General features: G+C 33.8%; 2 protein-coding genes across 7 annotated transcripts; both read right to left on the bottom strand.

The window, feature by feature from the left end:
• Positions 1-1,782: 1,782 nt before the first annotated feature.
• LOC130805328 (pentatricopeptide repeat-containing protein At3g14730) lies at positions 1,783-9,670 on the bottom strand. Of its 3 annotated transcripts, XR_009040197.1 has the most exons (5): positions 9,367-9,670; positions 4,733-6,825; positions 4,548-4,637; positions 4,283-4,382; positions 1,783-2,115 (listed from the first exon to the last, which is right to left on the bottom strand). XR_009040197.1 is itself a non-coding variant. In XM_057670069.1 (2 exons), exon 2 carries the CDS (start codon positions 6,723-6,725, stop codon positions 4,938-4,940), a length of 1,788 nt encoding a protein of 595 aa, XP_057526052.1. In that variant the 5' UTR covers positions 6,726-6,825; positions 9,367-9,670; the 3' UTR covers positions 4,548-4,937. The 3 variants fall into 3 exon arrangements, 1 of the variants encoding a protein (XP_057526052.1); XR_009040198.1 differs by lacking the exon at positions 4,283-4,382; XM_057670069.1 differs by lacking the exons at positions 1,783-2,115; positions 4,283-4,382 and having other exon boundaries at positions 4,548-6,825.
• A 1,549-nt stretch (positions 9,671-11,219) lies between these two features.
• Positions 11,220-18,824, bottom strand: LOC130806545 (uncharacterized CRM domain-containing protein At3g25440, chloroplastic). 4 transcript variants are annotated; one of them, XM_057671671.1, is made up of 5 exons: positions 18,621-18,824; positions 17,260-17,563; positions 15,777-16,184; positions 15,160-15,686; positions 11,220-12,157 (listed from the first exon to the last, which is right to left on the bottom strand). In XM_057671671.1, exons 1-4 carry the CDS (start codon positions 18,734-18,736, stop codon positions 15,162-15,164), a joined length of 1,353 nt encoding a protein of 450 aa, XP_057527654.1. In that variant the 5' UTR covers positions 18,737-18,824; the 3' UTR covers positions 11,220-12,157; positions 15,160-15,161. The 4 variants fall into 4 exon arrangements, with proteins under 4 accessions (XP_057527654.1, XP_057527657.1, XP_057527655.1 ...); XM_057671674.1 differs by having other exon boundaries at positions 17,260-17,560; positions 18,621-18,823; XM_057671672.1 differs by lacking the exon at positions 11,220-12,157 and adding an exon at positions 12,165-12,417.
• Positions 18,825-19,147: the final 323 nt, after the last annotated feature.

Here is a 19,147-nt window from a genome sequence, read left to right as displayed (position 1 = left end):
CAAATCACAAAATATATTATGCTTCAGTTTGGAGTACCAATTACTATAACAAACTTATAAAGTATAATATAAATTACAAAAGGGATTCATATGTGACAATAGTTTTAACTTTTACCCATCCAATATTGTAGTGGTTAAGAAAACATTGCAATAAACATTACGGTCTATTATTTGACTTTGATTCTCAACACTGCATCATAAGACTATGTTACTTCGACCCATCTTCCTAAGCATTTCACCTTAGGCCAAAATCATGGAATACTTCATACAGAAAGGCCAATTTGGTCACATAAGCTCACGAAGAGAAAGTTGAAGCCGAGGAAAACTTTAAATTGACACAAAAATTAGTAGTGACTAAGCAGGACATGATTATCAAGTTCCCTACACTTAATAGGACTTTCCACTCTCTAAGAAGTTCAACTGCCAATGTCTCTGGAATGTATGTCAACCAAACACAAGGTCACCTAAATATTTCACAGGAACTGTAACTTCTAAGAGAAACAGAGTGCAACCAGACGAATTAAGGCAGATATGACATAAATGTTTTTGTGACAATGATTTATGGAGAATTGTTGATTAAAATCCAAAAAAGTCAAACACAATTTGAAGAGAAGAGCCCTTCAATAAGGCGTAATGCATCAATGTTGGTCATGACTCATGAACAACATGGTGAAGCATCTCTAAATCATGATGTCAATTAATTATTACTTATATTTGCCAGTATCATAAAATTTGTAACATTTCATGTTTAAACACAATCTAATGCGCTAATCTATGGAGGAGTTTAGTATTTGGAGAACTGGATCCGGAAAAGTGGTAATTGCCCTAACCGAAAATCTTGAGTTCTTCATCAATTTATAATATTTTATAAAACGTTTATGGTCATGCCGTCAAAGTTCACTCAATTGACTATTTCAAGAATATCTGGATAGCATAGAGGTCGGGGAGAGCAATAACAGGAACAAGAACAAGAACAAGAACAAGAACAGAGAATAGATTAAATGTAGTAAGAAAAAAGTCCGACTTCAAAACCATTGTATACTCTGAGTCCAAGTCGGATCAAATTTCATAAGAAAATCCAATAATTTTGACTCGAACTCTACTACAATTTAGCATCTGATTTCGACATCGTACAAATATTTATATTTTTAATTTATTTAAACAAATTTGCATTGGATTGATATATGAATATAAACATGTCTATTTTGATTGTTATTTTTGCGTTCATTATTGATGGTAGAGTTATTAAACCCTATCATAGAAGAATTTCTTTGAGATTCCATCATTATTAAAAGTTTAATAAGCTTGTTCTAATGACATCATTGTTGTAGGTTAGCTTTTTATTATAAAGTAGAACTTGAGTGAATCATAGCATATTCAAGTTATTAAGTTCAATTGGTCGAACTATATTTATTTGTTACATAGAATTTGGATAAATCATAATCAATTCAAAAAACATTATTGTTGTGAGATTGTGTATTGTACTACTGTTAAACAAATTTGAATCTAAAAACAATTCATAATCCAACTTCGTCGGAGGTCTGAGAGTCAAACTCGAAGGACATAAAATCCGATTCTGAGTCAGAGGTGAATGTGAAAACGTCCGACTTTTATTCAAAGCAAAGTCCAAAAAGAAAGCATAATTCAATCCAAGTCCAACCCATTGTTATCCCTATAGCAAGAGTAGAATTACACAACATATCTCCCTAAAAATCAAGACAGATCATCTAAGACGAATTCGGTATTTGGGTTTCATCCTCATGTAAGAAAAACCAATAATAATACTGCACATAAAAAGTTCTTGGCATATCTCAATTATAAGCATAAATAGTTAATTACACAATATCATTATAAATTCTAGACTCTAGTATTGAAGAAGTTTTTTATCTGTTTTATCTTTGGTCACAACCCACAAGATCTAGCATGTGGATACATAGGCAAATGTAGCGCAGACAGCTGCACTAAAGTATGCGCAGGAACTGGATCTGCCTCTCCAAACTGCATTTCTAGAACTGATTCTTGCTTATAATCATCACCTTCCATTCACGTTGTTCGACAGCATTCACCTGTGTTTTTACAAGAAACTCGGCCCAGACTCTCACCTTCCAAACATAACTGCATATTTTAGCATAAACAGCGACATTATATTAACTAATACGTAGAATATTAATTGCTTTAAACATCTTTTATTCGAATTGAAGTTTCTCGATCACTTCAATATGTCTATAGGTTGGTTGTTGACAGATTGGCAAAACATATTGCCTTAAGTTAATTAAGGGCATTAACTAATTATAAAAGAACTCATTCTACATGTTATTAGCTGACCAAATAGCAAGAACAAAGAAAAAACTGAAACCAATTCCAGTACAATGAAGGTATTCTCATTTTGGGTCCTTTCGGTCTTGTGCTTAATTCTTTTATCAGGTACTTTTCAATTTTCAAAAACTAGAGAACATATAATACCATAAAATTTATACACCGAATTTTCCCTCTTGGAAAATATAAAATTATGTTCTAATTTTCTTGTTCGTTTTTTTGGACTTATTATGCAGAAACCAGAGGAAGTATGAGCCAAGGTGTTCAATGTGGATTCATAGGCAAATGCAGCAAGGAAGGCTGCGAGAAAATATGTAAAAGGTCATCGGCCAGATGTGTGTCTGACTCTAATTGCTGTTGTCTTGGTTCTCAGACTGCTCCTACCACGTGGTTTGATCCTGATATGTTTCCTCAGCAACAGATACATCAAAGAACTTAGCTTTCAAAATCCCAATTTATTTCTCTTCCTTCGAAAAACAATGTGCTTGTGATTTTACATTAAATTTACTTGATATCAAAACCTGGTTATTTCCCATTTTCTATCGAACTTAAAATTGAGATTTGTAGATCTTCATCAAGTATCTACTACTTGAAAGTTAAAAAAGGTACAAAACTAGCTCAATTCTAGTAATTGAGAACAACCTCTGTTCCATTTATCCTTCAATCTCTTCCCGTTGGCTGATTTATATTTAATATCAGCTTGCATACATAATTCACAATATCAAAATCAGAAATTTAGAACAGACAACAGTTTGTTAACTAACCACAATTTGGGCAAATGAGCATCTCAGTTGTATCAGATTTTATATTGACATGAGTTTGTTGGATGAATAAGGTGAGTTTCTGAATCAGGTGCATCATTTCTATCTATTGTTAATATGCTAATACCCACCATCCCCAAATTAAGAGGCAAAGAACATGAAACGTGAGATTTGATGTTTCCGTAACTACCATGTCAAGTACTAGTTACAGCTAATAGCCTCTAAAAGAAATAAAGAAATAAAAAACATGCCGAGCAATCTTATGCTACTTATAGAAGCTGAAAACAAGAAAATACACCTTTTGCACTAAAAGATAACATCATGCAGTGATAAAAACATAAAATCATGTCATCGTGTAAGGGCTGGGTAATGAAAAGAGATTTTTCCTTGATGGAAACAAAGAAATGACTCAAAGAATTGATCCCAAAAGAAAGCTAACCATCATGTGCGGTCTTTAGCGGACATAAGTGTTCTTTGCTCGACAGAGAAGCTATGTATTGATTGGGCTATCACTAGGGATTACACTTGTTCTCCTTGCTAGAGCAATCAATACAGGAAATTCAATATATTATGCCTTAATTTGTTAGATAATTCATGCAACATAGTAACTACTATGAAACCTCGCACCATCATCATCATCATACCCAGTGTATCCCGGTCATAGGATATGAAACCTCCCAATACACAAAAATATTCTCTAATATTCTTGGACAGAAATCTAAAATAAAAAACTTCCAATTCAAATTAACTTATTAAAGTAAACAGAAAACTTCCTCTAAATCAGGAGTATGTGTAGAATACCAACACTAGGGGTTGAAAATTTCTCAAGCTTTATCAAGCCCGACTCTGGGGAAAATTTGAAGAGAGAAATATTACCCCAGAAACAGGAGCAATAATTACCCTGAGGAAGTGAGGCACTCAGGTAGTTTTTGCCCATACTAACTTCTTCAGCCACTTTCTTTTTCTCTCCTATCTCTCTCCTCTGCCTTTACCTCATACTCTGGTTTTTCCTCTTTGTTACTCTATGAAGTATGAATGATGCAAAACTTTGAAATGGAAATATTATCACCCTTAATAGAACTTCCAGTGTAATTAGTCTCAGCAAAATTGACCCCTAAATTAAACCAGTGAATCCAAGCAATACAGGGATGCCCTGAATAGCACCTAATGGAAAGCTATACATTTAAGTATAAATAATCTATTACCTATAGAATTAATGTTGTTGCTTCACTAGGCTTGAGTTATTCTCTAATTGTTCAACTTCAACTACAACTGTCATTCTAACTTCAATTCTCTTCCTATTTTCTGAAAAAAAGAAAAAAAAAAAAAACCACTGTTATTTGACTATGAGAATTGTATACATCCTGAGCGCAACTTTTTCAAGGATCATACTTGGTGACTATGGCAAGTCAAGAAGTTAAAATATGAAAGTGCCACAGCAGACAAATTCATATTGTAAAGATAACTTACTGAATCAATCAAGTCATCTCGACATTCCGTGTGCACTTAGTAAGTCACTTCAATGTTATACTAACTTTCAACATTTCATAGTTGCATTCCCTGCCAACCAAAACAATAAAATCAAATTTGACAAAAACAGATGCCAAACAAAGGGTTTTATGGGTTGCATATATTTACACATTTAATTTTCTTACCATAATAGCTTTGTAAAAAGTCTTTAATTGAGTCTCAAACTAAAGAAAGCAGAAACTTTCTACGTTTTAGCAGAATGTATAAGACAGACTGAATATATTTTAGCTCGAAAAAGGAAGCAATCAATGAATCCAGAATGGCATGGATTGAGTTAGCTTCAGGATGGTCTTGGTCACCAATAGTGTATGAATGTACACTAATAATGACCTATATCCAGCTATAAGCAGGTTTCTTTTTAATGCTTTGCCCCTTCATTGCTGATCTTATGCCTGACACTGAATCATGTAGTCCAGTTGCTCCATATATATTAGACATCAATACATAACTCCCACAGTGTTCCGAATCAAGTTCAAACATGTGATTCGCAGCAATCTCAGCAAGATGAGAATTCCCGTGTAGCCTACATGCTGCTAAGAAAGACCTCCACACAACAGCATTACTCTTGATGGGCATCGTCAGTAACAATTCATAAGCCTCATCTAGCATCCCTGCCCTTCCAAGCATGTCAACCACACAGGCATAATGCTCAATAGTTGGAACCAAACCATATGCAGTCTCCATCTGTGATAGGTATTCGCGGCCCTGACTCAAAAAGCCTGCATGATTGCATGCTGACAGAATACCAATAAATGTAACTACATCAGGTGCAATGTTTTCCCTACACATAGAGTCAAACATAGACAGTGCCTCGCTTCCTTGACCATGCATGCCAAATCCCATGATCATAATGTTCCATGATGCCACATCTCTGAAATTCATCTTTTCAAAAACCCTGTATGCATACCCCATATAACCACATTTCACATACACATCCATAAGAGAATTGTATACAAGCAAGTAGTCATGAACATTCACATCACTACAACTTACAAACCCATTAACAATCATGAACCTATGAATCTCCTTAATATGCAACAAAGCAGCCAACTGGGAGAAAGCAGGAAGTACTGTTGTAAAAGTTACCAAATCAGGTCTACATCTCACATCTAACATCTTACGAAAGACCTCCAACATTCCATGAAGGTCACCATGATATCCATGGACATTTATAAGAGTGTTCCATGCGAATATGTCCTTCACTGACATTAACTGAAAGATTTTGGTGGAATTGACAATGTTTTTACATTTTCCATACATGTCCATCAGTGCATTTGAAACCGAAACAACTGAATCATAACCCTTTTTTATCACAAATCCATGCACTGCACATCCATTGTAAATGTCCGCACTCATAGTCAAAGCTGATAATACCCCTGTAGCGGTGTAGTCATTCGGCACGACACCATCTTTGTTCATCCTCCTAAATGTTTTCAAGGCCATTTCAGATTCCTCAATATGAACATAGCCATTGATCATAGCATTCCAAATTGTAACATCGCTCAAAGATAACTCATCAAACACACTGCATGCTTCACTCATGGCCCTGAATTTTAAATAACGGTTTACCACAGCACTGCCTATGAATACATCTAATTTCAACCCAAACTTAAACAATAAAGCATGAATCTTTTTAATTTCTACAACGTCTGAGCACCCCTTAATTACACAAGGAAAAGTGAACTTGTCTGGATGTACACCTAGATGTCTCATATTCAAATAGAGCTCAAAACCTTCCTTGTTGAAGTTATTGCCAACAAACCCAGAAATGATTGCATTGTAAATATAAACATTATGAATATTTTCAGACGTTAGAAAGACTGATAAAGCATAGGGCATGTGATTGCACTTTGAATACATGTTGATAAGGCTTGTAATGGATAATGGAGAGGCCAGAAAGTTGTGTTTGAGCATCCATGAATGTAGTTCTTTGCCTTTAAACAGATTGGAGCTCTGAGCAAACAATTTTAAGAAGGTTATACAACCAGGAAGGGTGCAAACATTTGGTTGGAAAGGCTGGAGAGTGGAAATATAGGCAAAACGTAGAACAGGGGATGAATGCCTCATGCAAGCAACAAGAACCGAGAAAATTTTGCATATTCTATTCAGCTGCAGCATGATAGATAGGATTCTGAACTTACCTTCCCAACCAAACTGAAATGACAAAATACAAACTTGAAAGCCTTCTTGCTTTTCAGCTCATAGACTCAACACTTAACTGCATGTTAAGAGAGAAAATGAGTCCACTTTTATTTTTTGCTAAACATCATAATGCAAGAAGAGGAAATATAAATACAGACCCAAAAAAGAATACATCCAGAAATTTTAACTGACAACCTTCTAATTCTAGATGAATGCAACAAAAAAAGATTAAAAAAAAAAAAAAAACAAGGTGCTCATCTACACTCCCCTCACCACTCTTGCCCATCAACTCTAGAGCTGATAGCAAGCACAGTAAATGGCTGTGTTTGTGTATGGTTTTGAATTTTCAATATACATGAAATTGATACAATGTAGGATTGGCTACCAAACAAACTCTTTGTTATCATTATTAAGAGTACAGTTGCGTACATCCAACCCACTCAATTGTTGTATGATAGGGTCAGTTCAGGTTAATATGTGTCCATGCCATTCTCATTTTAAATTTTCCTCATTTACTATGTGCTACATTCATATTGTATCAATGATTGCCAGCTCTATGCCCCTTCTCCACTTACCTCACTGACCAAAACTTAGTTATTGGAAGAAGGTGAAAATCCGATCTACCACTGTACACAAATTCAATTACACAAGCCAATATAAACCTACAACAATGAATATACAGATTTAACACAAATTACCAATTTCATTACTATGTTGACTCAAGTAAATAGAGCCTAATTGAAAATTCAAATAAACCTCAGCAAGAATAACACAACCATTAATTTTCTGGGTATCGACACAACTACAAAGGACATTGAATACATTAATAAAAAAAATCAGACATACTACTGAATCATAAAAAACACAACGCAAGCATCTATAATCTAAATTATTAAGCTTAAGAAGAATCAAAAAAGCATTACGGTATGATTTCTATAGAATATGAAACAAATTCCTCCAAAGAAACTAATAAGAAGAGAAATTAAAAAGTTAAATATCTGCTTAATAAGAATGGCAAAGAGAGAAGTGTGATAAAAATGAACAAAACATAAGGTAGAAGGTTTGAAAATGAGTTGCAGGAGATTGGAGATACGAGTGAGACGAACTTCAAGTAGAGAATGCTGAAATACTCCATGTTTCGATTTTTAAGGGTTATGGTCCGAAGAACTGTCCCAGTCCTTTAATACAATGTAGCTAAAGTACGCTATCAGCCAATACTTGTACAAGGCACGATTTATGTTGGCTCGGTCATTTATTAAAAAAATGTTAAATAATACAATTTTTTATTAATTTTTTTATAATAATACAAATTGTTGATTAATCATTAATAATACTAACTAACAATTGTATTTTTCACTAGTAAACAAAATGACTTTTACCTGTTTAACAGGTTATCTAAAGAAAAAGTTTTTAAAAATATATATGAATAGAACTAAAAAAATGAAAAACAAAATCCCATCTCCCATCTCCCTCCTACTCCCTCCACTCACCCATTCACCCCCAACTGTCCAACCCACACACTGTTGACGACCCGCCCAACCCACCCTTTTCCGTCAAAACCAACCCACACACATTCCCAATGTCATTGACCCCTCCCTACTTTCAGTGCCCTAATCCCCTTGCCCAGCACCACCCCACCATAGCCAGCCCAACCTACTACACTAACAAAAGCCCAACCTACTTTTAGGTGAGGGTCGCGAAGAGGAATTGGTTGCGAACGGGGAAGAGGAGGGGTGGGGGTCGGGTAGGGAAGTGGGGGTGGAGGCACCATGGAGGGGTGGAACAGTAGTGGCTCAGAGGGTGGGGTTTGGGATGGGTTAGTGAAGGGGTGGGAAGGGCGTTTTTGTTTTGTTTTAATAGTACTGTGTTTTCCTATTTCTTTTCCTTAATTTTATCCAAAATAAAAATTAAAAAAAGAGCTCACCACATTTAGCCGGTTACAGGTAAATTAGTATATCAGCGGAAAACACGTGTTATTATTTACATGTTATTATTTATGGTTAATTGAAAGTTCGTATTATTGTTGGAAAATCAGGGTAAATTTTTAACTTTTTTTTTGCACCCAAACTAAATTTTGTATTGTTCTTCATTTAATAGTATTTCACATTTTGTTGATATTAAAAAATATATATAATTATGTGAGATTTTATTTTATTTATTTTATACTATCTTTTTTATTGCACCCAAACTAAATTTTGTACTCTATTGTTTGTCGTGTATTTTCATATTATTAAATTTTTATAATGTTTAAATGTAAATAATTAGACAAATAATCAATAAAATGTCACAAGTACCCTTTTTGCCCTAACTCGCTGTCGTTGCGAGGCTGTAACACCCGCAGCACTACTCTGTCTCTCTCCTATGGAAAGCGGTGGTTGCGATAGTGGTTGTTCATTCAATCCCGTAGCCTTACCTTCATAGTTTGATCCACCACCGACTAAACAACCACCCTACATATATTTACCCACTAATACATCAAAAATTCAAAATCATTCAAAAAAATCAAAGCAAGAATAAAACGACAAAAAGTAACCTGAAGATGGAGATGAACACTAATCTAAACCTAGATCTAGATTACCTTAATCAAAAAAAACAATATTAATGAAAAAAAAATAACCTGAAGAGGAAGAGCAGCCGCGGATGCATCATCGTCGTCTTCCGGCGCCAAATCTCAACCTTTAGACAAACATTAGGGTCTGAAGATAGAGATGAATGGGATAAGTGGAAAGAATTTGTTCAAGAAATTCATCACTTTCTGATTCTTCATACTCTTGTTGGCTTTTGAGATTGCCGGTTTGCATAGGTGGAAAGAGTCGATTCTCTTGTTTTAAATTTGAACTGAATTGAATTAACAATTTTCGTTGAGAGAATAAATATAAAATTAATTTTTTTAATAACTTCAAAATAAGATGGATGATTCAATTTTTATTTTCTTAAAAGTTAATGAATAAAATGGTTTTTATTTAGTCTTCCACTGTGTAAGTTTTTATTTTCCTAATATGGGATGTTTGTATATGTCCGTTTCACGGTGAGACGGTCTCATATAAGAATTGCTGATAGGTTTATATTTGAAGTAAGTATACAAATAGCGCGTAATATATGAGACTTTCTTATAATAAAATAAGTCTATAGAAGTAGCCCAATTAATATTTTTTTAAAACAAACTAAAAAAATTGAAATAGATATGATTTTAAATAAACACAACAATTAATAAGCTTTGGCAACACTTATTTCTAAACAATAAACACCTCTTATCCTAAAGCTGAAGTTTGGCTTCGTTCGCAATTAGTTTAATACGTACTAAGGTATTACTAATGAGTATAATGACTTATTTGTTGTGAATTTAATATAAGTCAAAATGAGATTGCATGAGTTACTACTTTAACCTTTTTTTGTCAAATTTTTAGCCTTGTTATGAACTCTTAGTTAATAGTGCATTGCATTAGGGAATGCAAAGGAATTGGTAGTTTATGAGTTGTAATCTCTCATTTTATTATTATTATTATTATTATTATTATTATTATTATTATTATTATTAAAATTAATATGAATTCGTAAAGTCTATATCAATGCCAATTGTTCTATTACAATTAAAATCATTTTAAATAAAACTCTTCATTAATAATTTGCATTGCATTATGGATTTCAAATCAACAACCTAACATTTAAGAGACACTTGACACCAAAATGCATTGTAATAGTGACACTTGACACAAAGTGCTTATGAATTAGAATTAGTAAATTGTATGATATGATGATGATATGATGATGATAATTGAATGATTTAAAAAAGTTGAGAGAGAAAAAAGTGAAATGAGCGATTGGAAATGTGTTTTGAAGATACATAAATGGTGAGGTCTATATCTAAAATGAAAATATAGCTAAAATTACGACAATAAAAAATGAAGAATATAGCCAAAATTATAATATAGAGTATAAAATTATAAAAAAGGTAATGTAGTAAACACATTCCATCTTGATACTCCGTTCCTTTGGTACATTGCAAAAAATAAATTGAAATTTTTTTATATATTATGTAACAAAATCAAATGAAAACAAGTGCATAGTCATCGCAACCCTCAATATCAAGAATTGTATCTCAATGAAATGGATGGGTGTCCATGCAAAAGATCTTCTAAATTATTACACAAATTTTTGTTGAGACGGTTTCATTGTGATACACGTCTCATACTTGGATTAAATAGCTTAATAATAAAAACTTTTAGTTTATGATCTTTTTATTTTGAGATTGTCTTACCATGAAACGATCACATACAAGACAGGTTGAAATTATTAAGGGTTTGGAACAATGATGTACATTACTTTTGTTTTATTTCAATTATTTGTTTTTAAATCTCAAAATTCAAAAAATATTAAATAATTAGAGTCTAAAACATAATTGTTTGTTTCATTTCACCTCTACTCTAGAATTTTATCCTATTTCCCTTATTCAAGGCCAAAAACACATTATTTTTGATTTTGAATTACAATAGAATATATTAGGATGTCACATTAATTCATTTGCACTTCTCGCTTATATAAAATTGCACATGATATTTGCTACTAAAGATCAAGCGGAAACAACCTATTTATTACAATTAACAAAACAAACGTACATTCAACCTCCCAAATTCTGCTTAGATAGAGCCACTTAATGACTTCGAGAAACTTTTTGAACATTACTCGTAATTTCCCAAGTGATTTAACTATATCGTTGCAGTAAAACCAAGGGACCAACCCTTATTTCCCAAGGCCCTGCAATATGATGTGAAAATCATATGCAATCCATTCTCTGTGAGCAACACTCTTCTCAGCATCTCCAACGGAGTTAGCCCCCAAAAAGCACGACATCGAGAGCAGAAAAGCTGTGTACGTTTCAGTTGTTTTAGCATCATGTGGGAGTTCTTCAATACATCTTTCAGCTGGTCTTGGACAAGACGGCCTCATAATGAGACCGTTAATTTGGACCGGCCTAATTTGCGCGTGTAACAACCTGGCATTTTTCTCATTTTTTAGACATTTTTCAATTTTAATCTTAAAAGGTATCAATTTTGACTTAAAGGTATCAATTTTCAAAATTAATACCTTTAGGGTCAAAATTGATAAATGCCCAAAAAATTAGAATGTTATTACACGCCGTCTTAACTTGCTACAGTCTCATCCAAGTTTTTGTGTACATCTTTTAGTAGCAAGAAACGCTAAATCTTTTGTCGTCAAACAAAGACGAGCAGCATAATTACGATCAGATGGCTTGAACTCGTAGGGAGAAGCCATATGATCTCGAAAAAAATTGCTCCTATCACCATCAGCGTTGAGAGTCATAGCACATGAATGTTTCCATAGGTTATAAGAGATCAGGTACAACCTTGTGGTGTTTCGGATTTTCAGCTCCTCGATAACATAACGATCTGGAATTGGTCAGCGTCATACAAAGTCATTAATCATCTCGTACCACAACAAGGAACAATGAATGAATTTTAGGAATATAATCAGAGCATATACAAATTGCATAGAAGCCATTGAGAACAACTTAAGTGTAATTTTTACAGCTTATAACTTCTTTGCTTCGTTTGAGACAACATATGACAGCACACTACTCCGATCACTTCCGTTGACGCTTCATAGTCCTCTTTACGATCGATCATCAGTCCAGAAAAAAACTAAAAAACTATATATTGTCACAAGTCATTGGAGAAGTCATTTTATACAACCACACTATCTAGCAACAACAATACTTAACCTTAATCCTAAGTATAGAGGACGGCTACATGAACCAAAACAAATCAACGTGCGTGGTCATATGTTACAATGCATAAAATTTTTCATTCAAACCTAACTAACAGAATGAGGGTAGTTGAGATGTGCATGCTAGATGGTTGAGTGGGCATACCCTAAGGCCTAAAGGATAGAATATGTAACAAGTATAACAAAAGGTCTTGAAGTTGCGTATATTGAAGACATGGTGCAAGAGAATTGTTGATTTGATCATGTACAAATATAGCCACACGAATCACTCATTAGAAAGATGGAAATTTGGAGATTTTAAAAGAGAACGAGATAGGGTGACATGATGGAAGAATGATAAGAGAAAACTGAGATCTACAAACTCATGACAGCAAACATTAAACGAAAGATATTGCCATATGTTGTTGATCCGCAATATCAAGAACTTACTGAATTCTTCCAACCAAACCATAATCACATCTTAGTCAACCATATATGACATATCTTTTGTTTAATGTTTCTCATTACTAAGTAATGTTCTTTATAGCCTTAGAGTCCTATCTCATCATAAACGGATCTTTTAGGAGAATCTTACCAAACAGATCAGCAATACTCTTTTATTGCCACAATGATGTTAACAAACAATTCGCTACAAAATCTATCAACAAACTGCAGCTTTTAACTAGATCACAGAGTACAATTTTACAAATACCTAGAGTAAGACAGAATGATTTGCTCAAGATAACAAAAGTAGAGGTGGTAGCCTTGTAGGGTATGTATCTTAGCCATTATTAAACAACTCTACAACTTACCCATTGATCAGGAAATATCTAAACTTTAAACCATCCACAAAGATTAGCTAATAATCAAAACAATTCCTCTAGCCTCTTCCATATTCACTTTGGATCATGAAGACGAGACTCTCTCTACATCGGAGGAAAACTATTGCTACATCATTACACAATTTATGTGAAACCTATAATGTTTTACTCTCATAAAGTAATGATTTAAAACTCCTTAGACAAAACAAATATTTTGTTTTGATTAGTGGCCATTTAATGCTCAAAGAATTCTTCTAGGTTTTAAAATGAGTTTCAAGTTGTTATCATGCATTTAATATTAATCAAGAGTTTTCAGGCATCTAATTTCTCTAACAAAGTGGATTAAAATTTGATCTTTTAAGATATTCCATCAATTGTGCTTCGCAAATTCCCTTACATGATATAGTATTATCCAACAACAATGTGAAAATCAAAGAACAAACTTTGCTTATTACTTTATTTTGAGAAGAATCATTTATGAAAAACTATTTTAACGTTTGGGTTATTTATAAAATATAACTGCAAACTTCAATATTCATGAGTTATAGACACTATAAATCAAAAAGTACAAGCATTGTAACCATCTTACCAGATTCTGGTCATCGAATTTTTAAACAACCTACTGATCTTAGTTCTGACCTTTGACTCCCCTACTTATCTTTGACCCTTAACCCACTTGACCCAACATTCTCTCTCCATTTTTATGCACTTTAAACTTTCTCTCCCCCATTTTTATGCGCTTTTCTCTCTCCATGGATACTAAGAAACACTCAAGTTTTCTCTCTACATGAAAATTACACTCAAACATTCATGCCCACATTGGTTCTTTTCTTCCCTTCAACTTTCAAAATTTTTGAAACTGGAGGATTGTGTGGAAATGACATTGAGGTCAATTGCGAATTTATGGTTTTTTCAATTGCTCATGTACGTATGTTGATAAGTTATGGATTTATGGATCAATTATTGTTCTTTCTTCGAAAAGGAAAGGTTTCAATACAAGAATTGACCTTTAAAATAAGCTTGTAGATGATGTGGAACATTTGAATATGCAAGAAAATCAAAGGGACATGATTGATTTATGGCTGAATTGTTAAATTTTTAGAGGCAAAATCATATGAAATTCGAGAAATGGCAGTTGAAGCATTGTCTACATGGTATTACTACCTAAAAATAGGAAGAAATTTGCAAATGATCATAATATTAGTTAAATTCTTCAATTGATTGATCCAAATGAAGGAAATTCTGGGCATTTCATGTTTTCATGGTCTATATTATTATCACTTAGTAGCTGCATTTACGTCAGCAAAAAACTACACATTCTAGATATTTTAAATAGAAAGTTTTATAAGTTGAAGGGAAGAGAAGGAAAAAGTGAGCATGAATGCTTGTGTGATTTTTACGGAGAGAGAAAGGTTGAATGCTTGCTAATAAATGAAGAAAGAAAATTACATAAAAATAAGGAGGGAAGCCTTGACGTGCACAAAAGCAAGGGAGAGAGAAAGTTGGGTTAAGTGGGGATAAGGATTAAAGGTAATTGGGGGAGTCAAAAGTCATAACTAAGTTCAGTAGGTTATTTGGAATCATCCACTAAAATAGTTGCAATAATTGCACTTTTTGATTTATATTGACTATAAGTCGTAAACATTGAACTTTACGACTATAATTTATAAATGACCTAAACTTGAAGGCTGTTTTTAACAAATGATTCTTTCGAGAAACAACAATTTATATCATCATTTTGAAATTTGATATCTAAGCCTCTCCAAAAATAACTTTATGCTAAGAATAAAACATGCAGCAACCAAATACCAATTGTAGCATAAACAATAATTGCAACTAAGCAAGAATCTCACAAATTTCCGTACCTTCATCGCCTCTTCTTTTTCTTCAAAAGTTCAGCTGCTTGTAAAAACACTTGGTCGATTTCATCAAAATCGGCCATATCAGCATTCTCACTTGTCAACTCGTCCTTTTTTGAGTCTAATGACATTCGACATAAATCTTCAACAAATTTTCCTGGATCTGAATTCTTAGCTGGAATCTTATCAAACTCATTCAAGTATAGAGATTGTTCTACGTTTTCTGCACTATCTGAATCTGTTTCAAACATGTCAGATAAATCTTCTGAATCTGAGTTCATGCTAGTATCTGAAAATGGATCATCTCCCTCCATAGTTCTATCATATTGATCCATTAGTTCTCTTAACTTATCTGAAGGGACTGATTCCGAGACCGGCAAGGCAGGAGAGCCAATGTCATTTTCAGCTTTCTCAAGGGCATGATCCTCTTTGTTTCCAGTTTGAACTTTAAGTAACTCAAGTTCCTGTTCAAGCCTTGGAATATATCTTCTAACAGCTCGCAAGGAATCTCTATACTTTGATTTATCCAATGCCTACAAAGAAACAAACACCCATATTAGTTCAGAACCCTCTTCATGACACAAGGTGATCAAACATGAAAACAGTACAAGAACATAAATTACCTTCTTCCTAGGTAAGGTAACACGTGGTGACATTATCTCTGTCGGTGGTTGCATGTAGTTCTTTCCCCTATACATGATTATTGTGTTCTCATCATGAATGTCAAGTACAATCCCACCTGTCAATCTCGCTAGTTCTGCAGCTATCTCCTTCACTTCTTGAGGAGTAAATGTTTTTACAATTACTTGCAACGTTTGGTGTTTCTTCCAATGCAAATGCATGTTGAGGATTACACCTTGGTATATCCCTCTTCTACCTACAGGGACATAGTTCTTGCATTTGAGGCCCATCTTTAGATAGTAAAAGTGCTCCTCTGGAGTCAATATCTCAGGATCATGAATTGCCTCGGACCACTCTTTCGGTTCTAACTTCTTCAGTGACTTAATAAGTCTTTCTTCTTTCTTGTGAGCCTGCAAAAATGCTAACTTAGAAATACTTATCTTCCTAGCTTTAAAATTGGTGATGCGTAGCTCATAAAAGTGTTCATTCAGGTCATCAAGTTGATTTCAGGTCACGTGTTTCGGGTCCATTCACAATTGGGTCTTGTGTACACGTTGATTTTTACATAATTTAAATTAATTTTGAAGTCGGATTAAGACGGAGTCGGTTACAAGGTCGGGTAACACATCAGGTTATTGGGTTTGTTTTGAACACCTCTAGTTGCTCAAAGGCGTGATCAAAGATAAAGTATGCACTTGCACAAGCATATTAAATTTCTTCAAGTGATTTCATAACCAACGCATAACATCTTGAAGCAAAATGCCCTCTTAAACCCCCTGAAAATCTACTGAAGCGCTAAAGAAGGAACTAATTCAGCCCAAAGCTTCAATCAAATTAATTGAACGTGGTTTGTGTTCATAGTCAAAGGATTTGAGAAGTAAGACCAGTCTATGCATAAGTAAATTAAGCAGTAGTATCTTCACTCTAAACATCAAACAAATGAACAAAATCCTTCCCCACCCAAACCCCGCCCCACACCACCAGCACCACCCCCACACATACCCTATCTAAGGGCATGCTAAAAATTAGAGAAATTAGCCATGGGAGCAATGGATAGTAGGAGAAGGCCATGGTGATAGTTATAACTTAGTGAAGGACATATTGTCCCAACTCCAAATATTGAAGTGACGGTGGGAGTGGATATAAAAGCTAAACTATCACCATTACCATAAATTTATTGCCCTGCATAATTATTTTGAATAACAATTCATCTTCCGTACTAGTTTCCAGAATAGATATTATCATCATGGTACGAAACATGATAAGCTGCGCATTATAACATCTATTCACTGCACTAATTAGCCAGGATGAAAACAAGTGAAAAAATGCAAATGTAGTGAGATTGACAATCTTTAGGTAGATGGATTCTAAAACTCCATATATCCAATCAGAAACGGTAAGCTCTATTACTATGCAAGCTAAGTCATAGCATAAATCAAAAATTTTCTAGTGAGAACAAAAAAAGTAATATACTTAGCGGCTGACCTTTTTCAGCTTGTATAAGATCTTCTCTTCAGCAGTCATCCTCTGAAGCTCCTTCTTTTTCTTCCATCTAAAGTGCTTTAGCCACCTTACAACCGCTCTTTTTCCCTTCAGTTTTTTCCTCTTTACTTTAGTAGATGCATCCGGCGTAGTAGAGCTACTCTCAGATTGCTTTATGCTGTCATTTATAGCTCTGTCTAAAGACATGCTACTGTGAAATCCTCGGCCTGCAGTAGAGTAGATTTGAAGGAGTGGACCAAAAGGAGGGTCTTGTACGAAAACCTTGGGCAGAACACTGGGGAAGCTACTGTAAATTGAGAAAATCAGCAGGTTTTACTGTAAACTATACAAACAAGAAAGCTACTAAAAGCAACCCACATCATGTGAAACAAAATCTAACCCTACGAATCAAAACGTATCTTGCATCAACATTTAAAGTTTACAAATTGTGCCCGGCAATTACATTTACATCCTAAATCAAATTGTGGCCAATAATATATCCTAAATCCACTTGCAATGAGCAATGATACAAACTGAGATACTCAAAATACCAAACCTAGGGACCAATACCTATCATCATCATCATACTCACTATATTCCGCTCAAAGAATCCATTATCAGAGTCTGAGGAGTGTTGGATGACGACAAACCATACCCTTATCAAATGAGATAAGAAGATTGCAGCCAAAAACTCACAACCTGCTGAATTATAGTCCCTCTACCAAGTATATATAATAAAACCCAACTGTGACAAATCAATCATTCAAATATCTTAAAATATCATATGTCACTACTAAGAAGCATCCTAATTTGAGTCGACTATTATATGGTTCCCAATTGTCAAAAAAGGTCTATTATGGGATATCTCATTACCCTAACATCATTAATAGGTTCACAACTGAGTGAATTTTTGGATGTGATGTACACAATCTTAGGGTTAATGATAAAAATGATCCACCGGTTGACAAATCCCACTTCAATAATTCAAGTGAAATTGCATTGCCACACCAATTAAGCATCCCACTCTTCATCCCACAATATTTCACATTCAAAGTACAAAAAATTGATATGCAATCAAATTCTTATTCACCATTACTTTTAATTTCGTAGAACAAAGAAAACCCCACTAAAACATTTGAGTATCACAAACAACTTACAAATGACTGGTAAATTAGAGAGACACATAAAGAAGACAAAGCAATCAATTTCCCACAACAGAACTTATTAAAGCAAAGTGTAATAGTAATTCAAGTAATCAAATGGTAATGAAAAGCACAATTTGTTGAAAGCAAACTTGCAAAAAACAATAAAATAATTCATGGGCATAAACACTAGCATTCTAAAGAGATAGAAAAAGAAAGTACCAAGGTATATTGGGAAGAGAAATTCTCGGAAGAAAAGAAAAGACACCATTGTTGTATCTGATGAAGAAACTCAATAGCAAGTTAGAAGAAGAAGAGGAAATTGCCCTCTTCCACATTTCTTAGTTTTTCATTCTTGCATTCCTTTAACAAGGTTTTAAATGTAGACCCGTTAAAAGCCGGATCAACCCATTTACAATCTTTTTAAGAACTCACGGCTTTTATATAACTAGTTAGAACTCGGGCAATGCACAACTTTTTATTATGGACGCATATAGATCATACAATCATCATACAACATAATAAAAAGATTGTAAATTCCACATGAGATCCTTATAGTGATTTGCCATATAGAATAATTTATACCAAAATTAACATTAACTTATTCCTTTCATATATATGAGTAGTATATCACAATTAGATATGTTATCTTAAATTGTCTTAGAATATTATATTTTTAAAAAAATTAAATAAGATTTCCAATTAAAATTTTTAAAATATATATTTACTTATTTATGTTGAAGTAGGAG

The sequence above is a fragment of the Amaranthus tricolor genome, chromosome 2 (assembly GCF_026212465.1).
Source record: "Amaranthus tricolor cultivar Red isolate AtriRed21 chromosome 2, ASM2621246v1, whole genome shotgun sequence".
In the NCBI taxonomy this organism is placed as follows: domain Eukaryota; kingdom Viridiplantae; phylum Streptophyta; class Magnoliopsida; order Caryophyllales; family Amaranthaceae; genus Amaranthus; species Amaranthus tricolor.
This window is presented reverse-complemented; position numbering and strand designations above follow the sequence as displayed.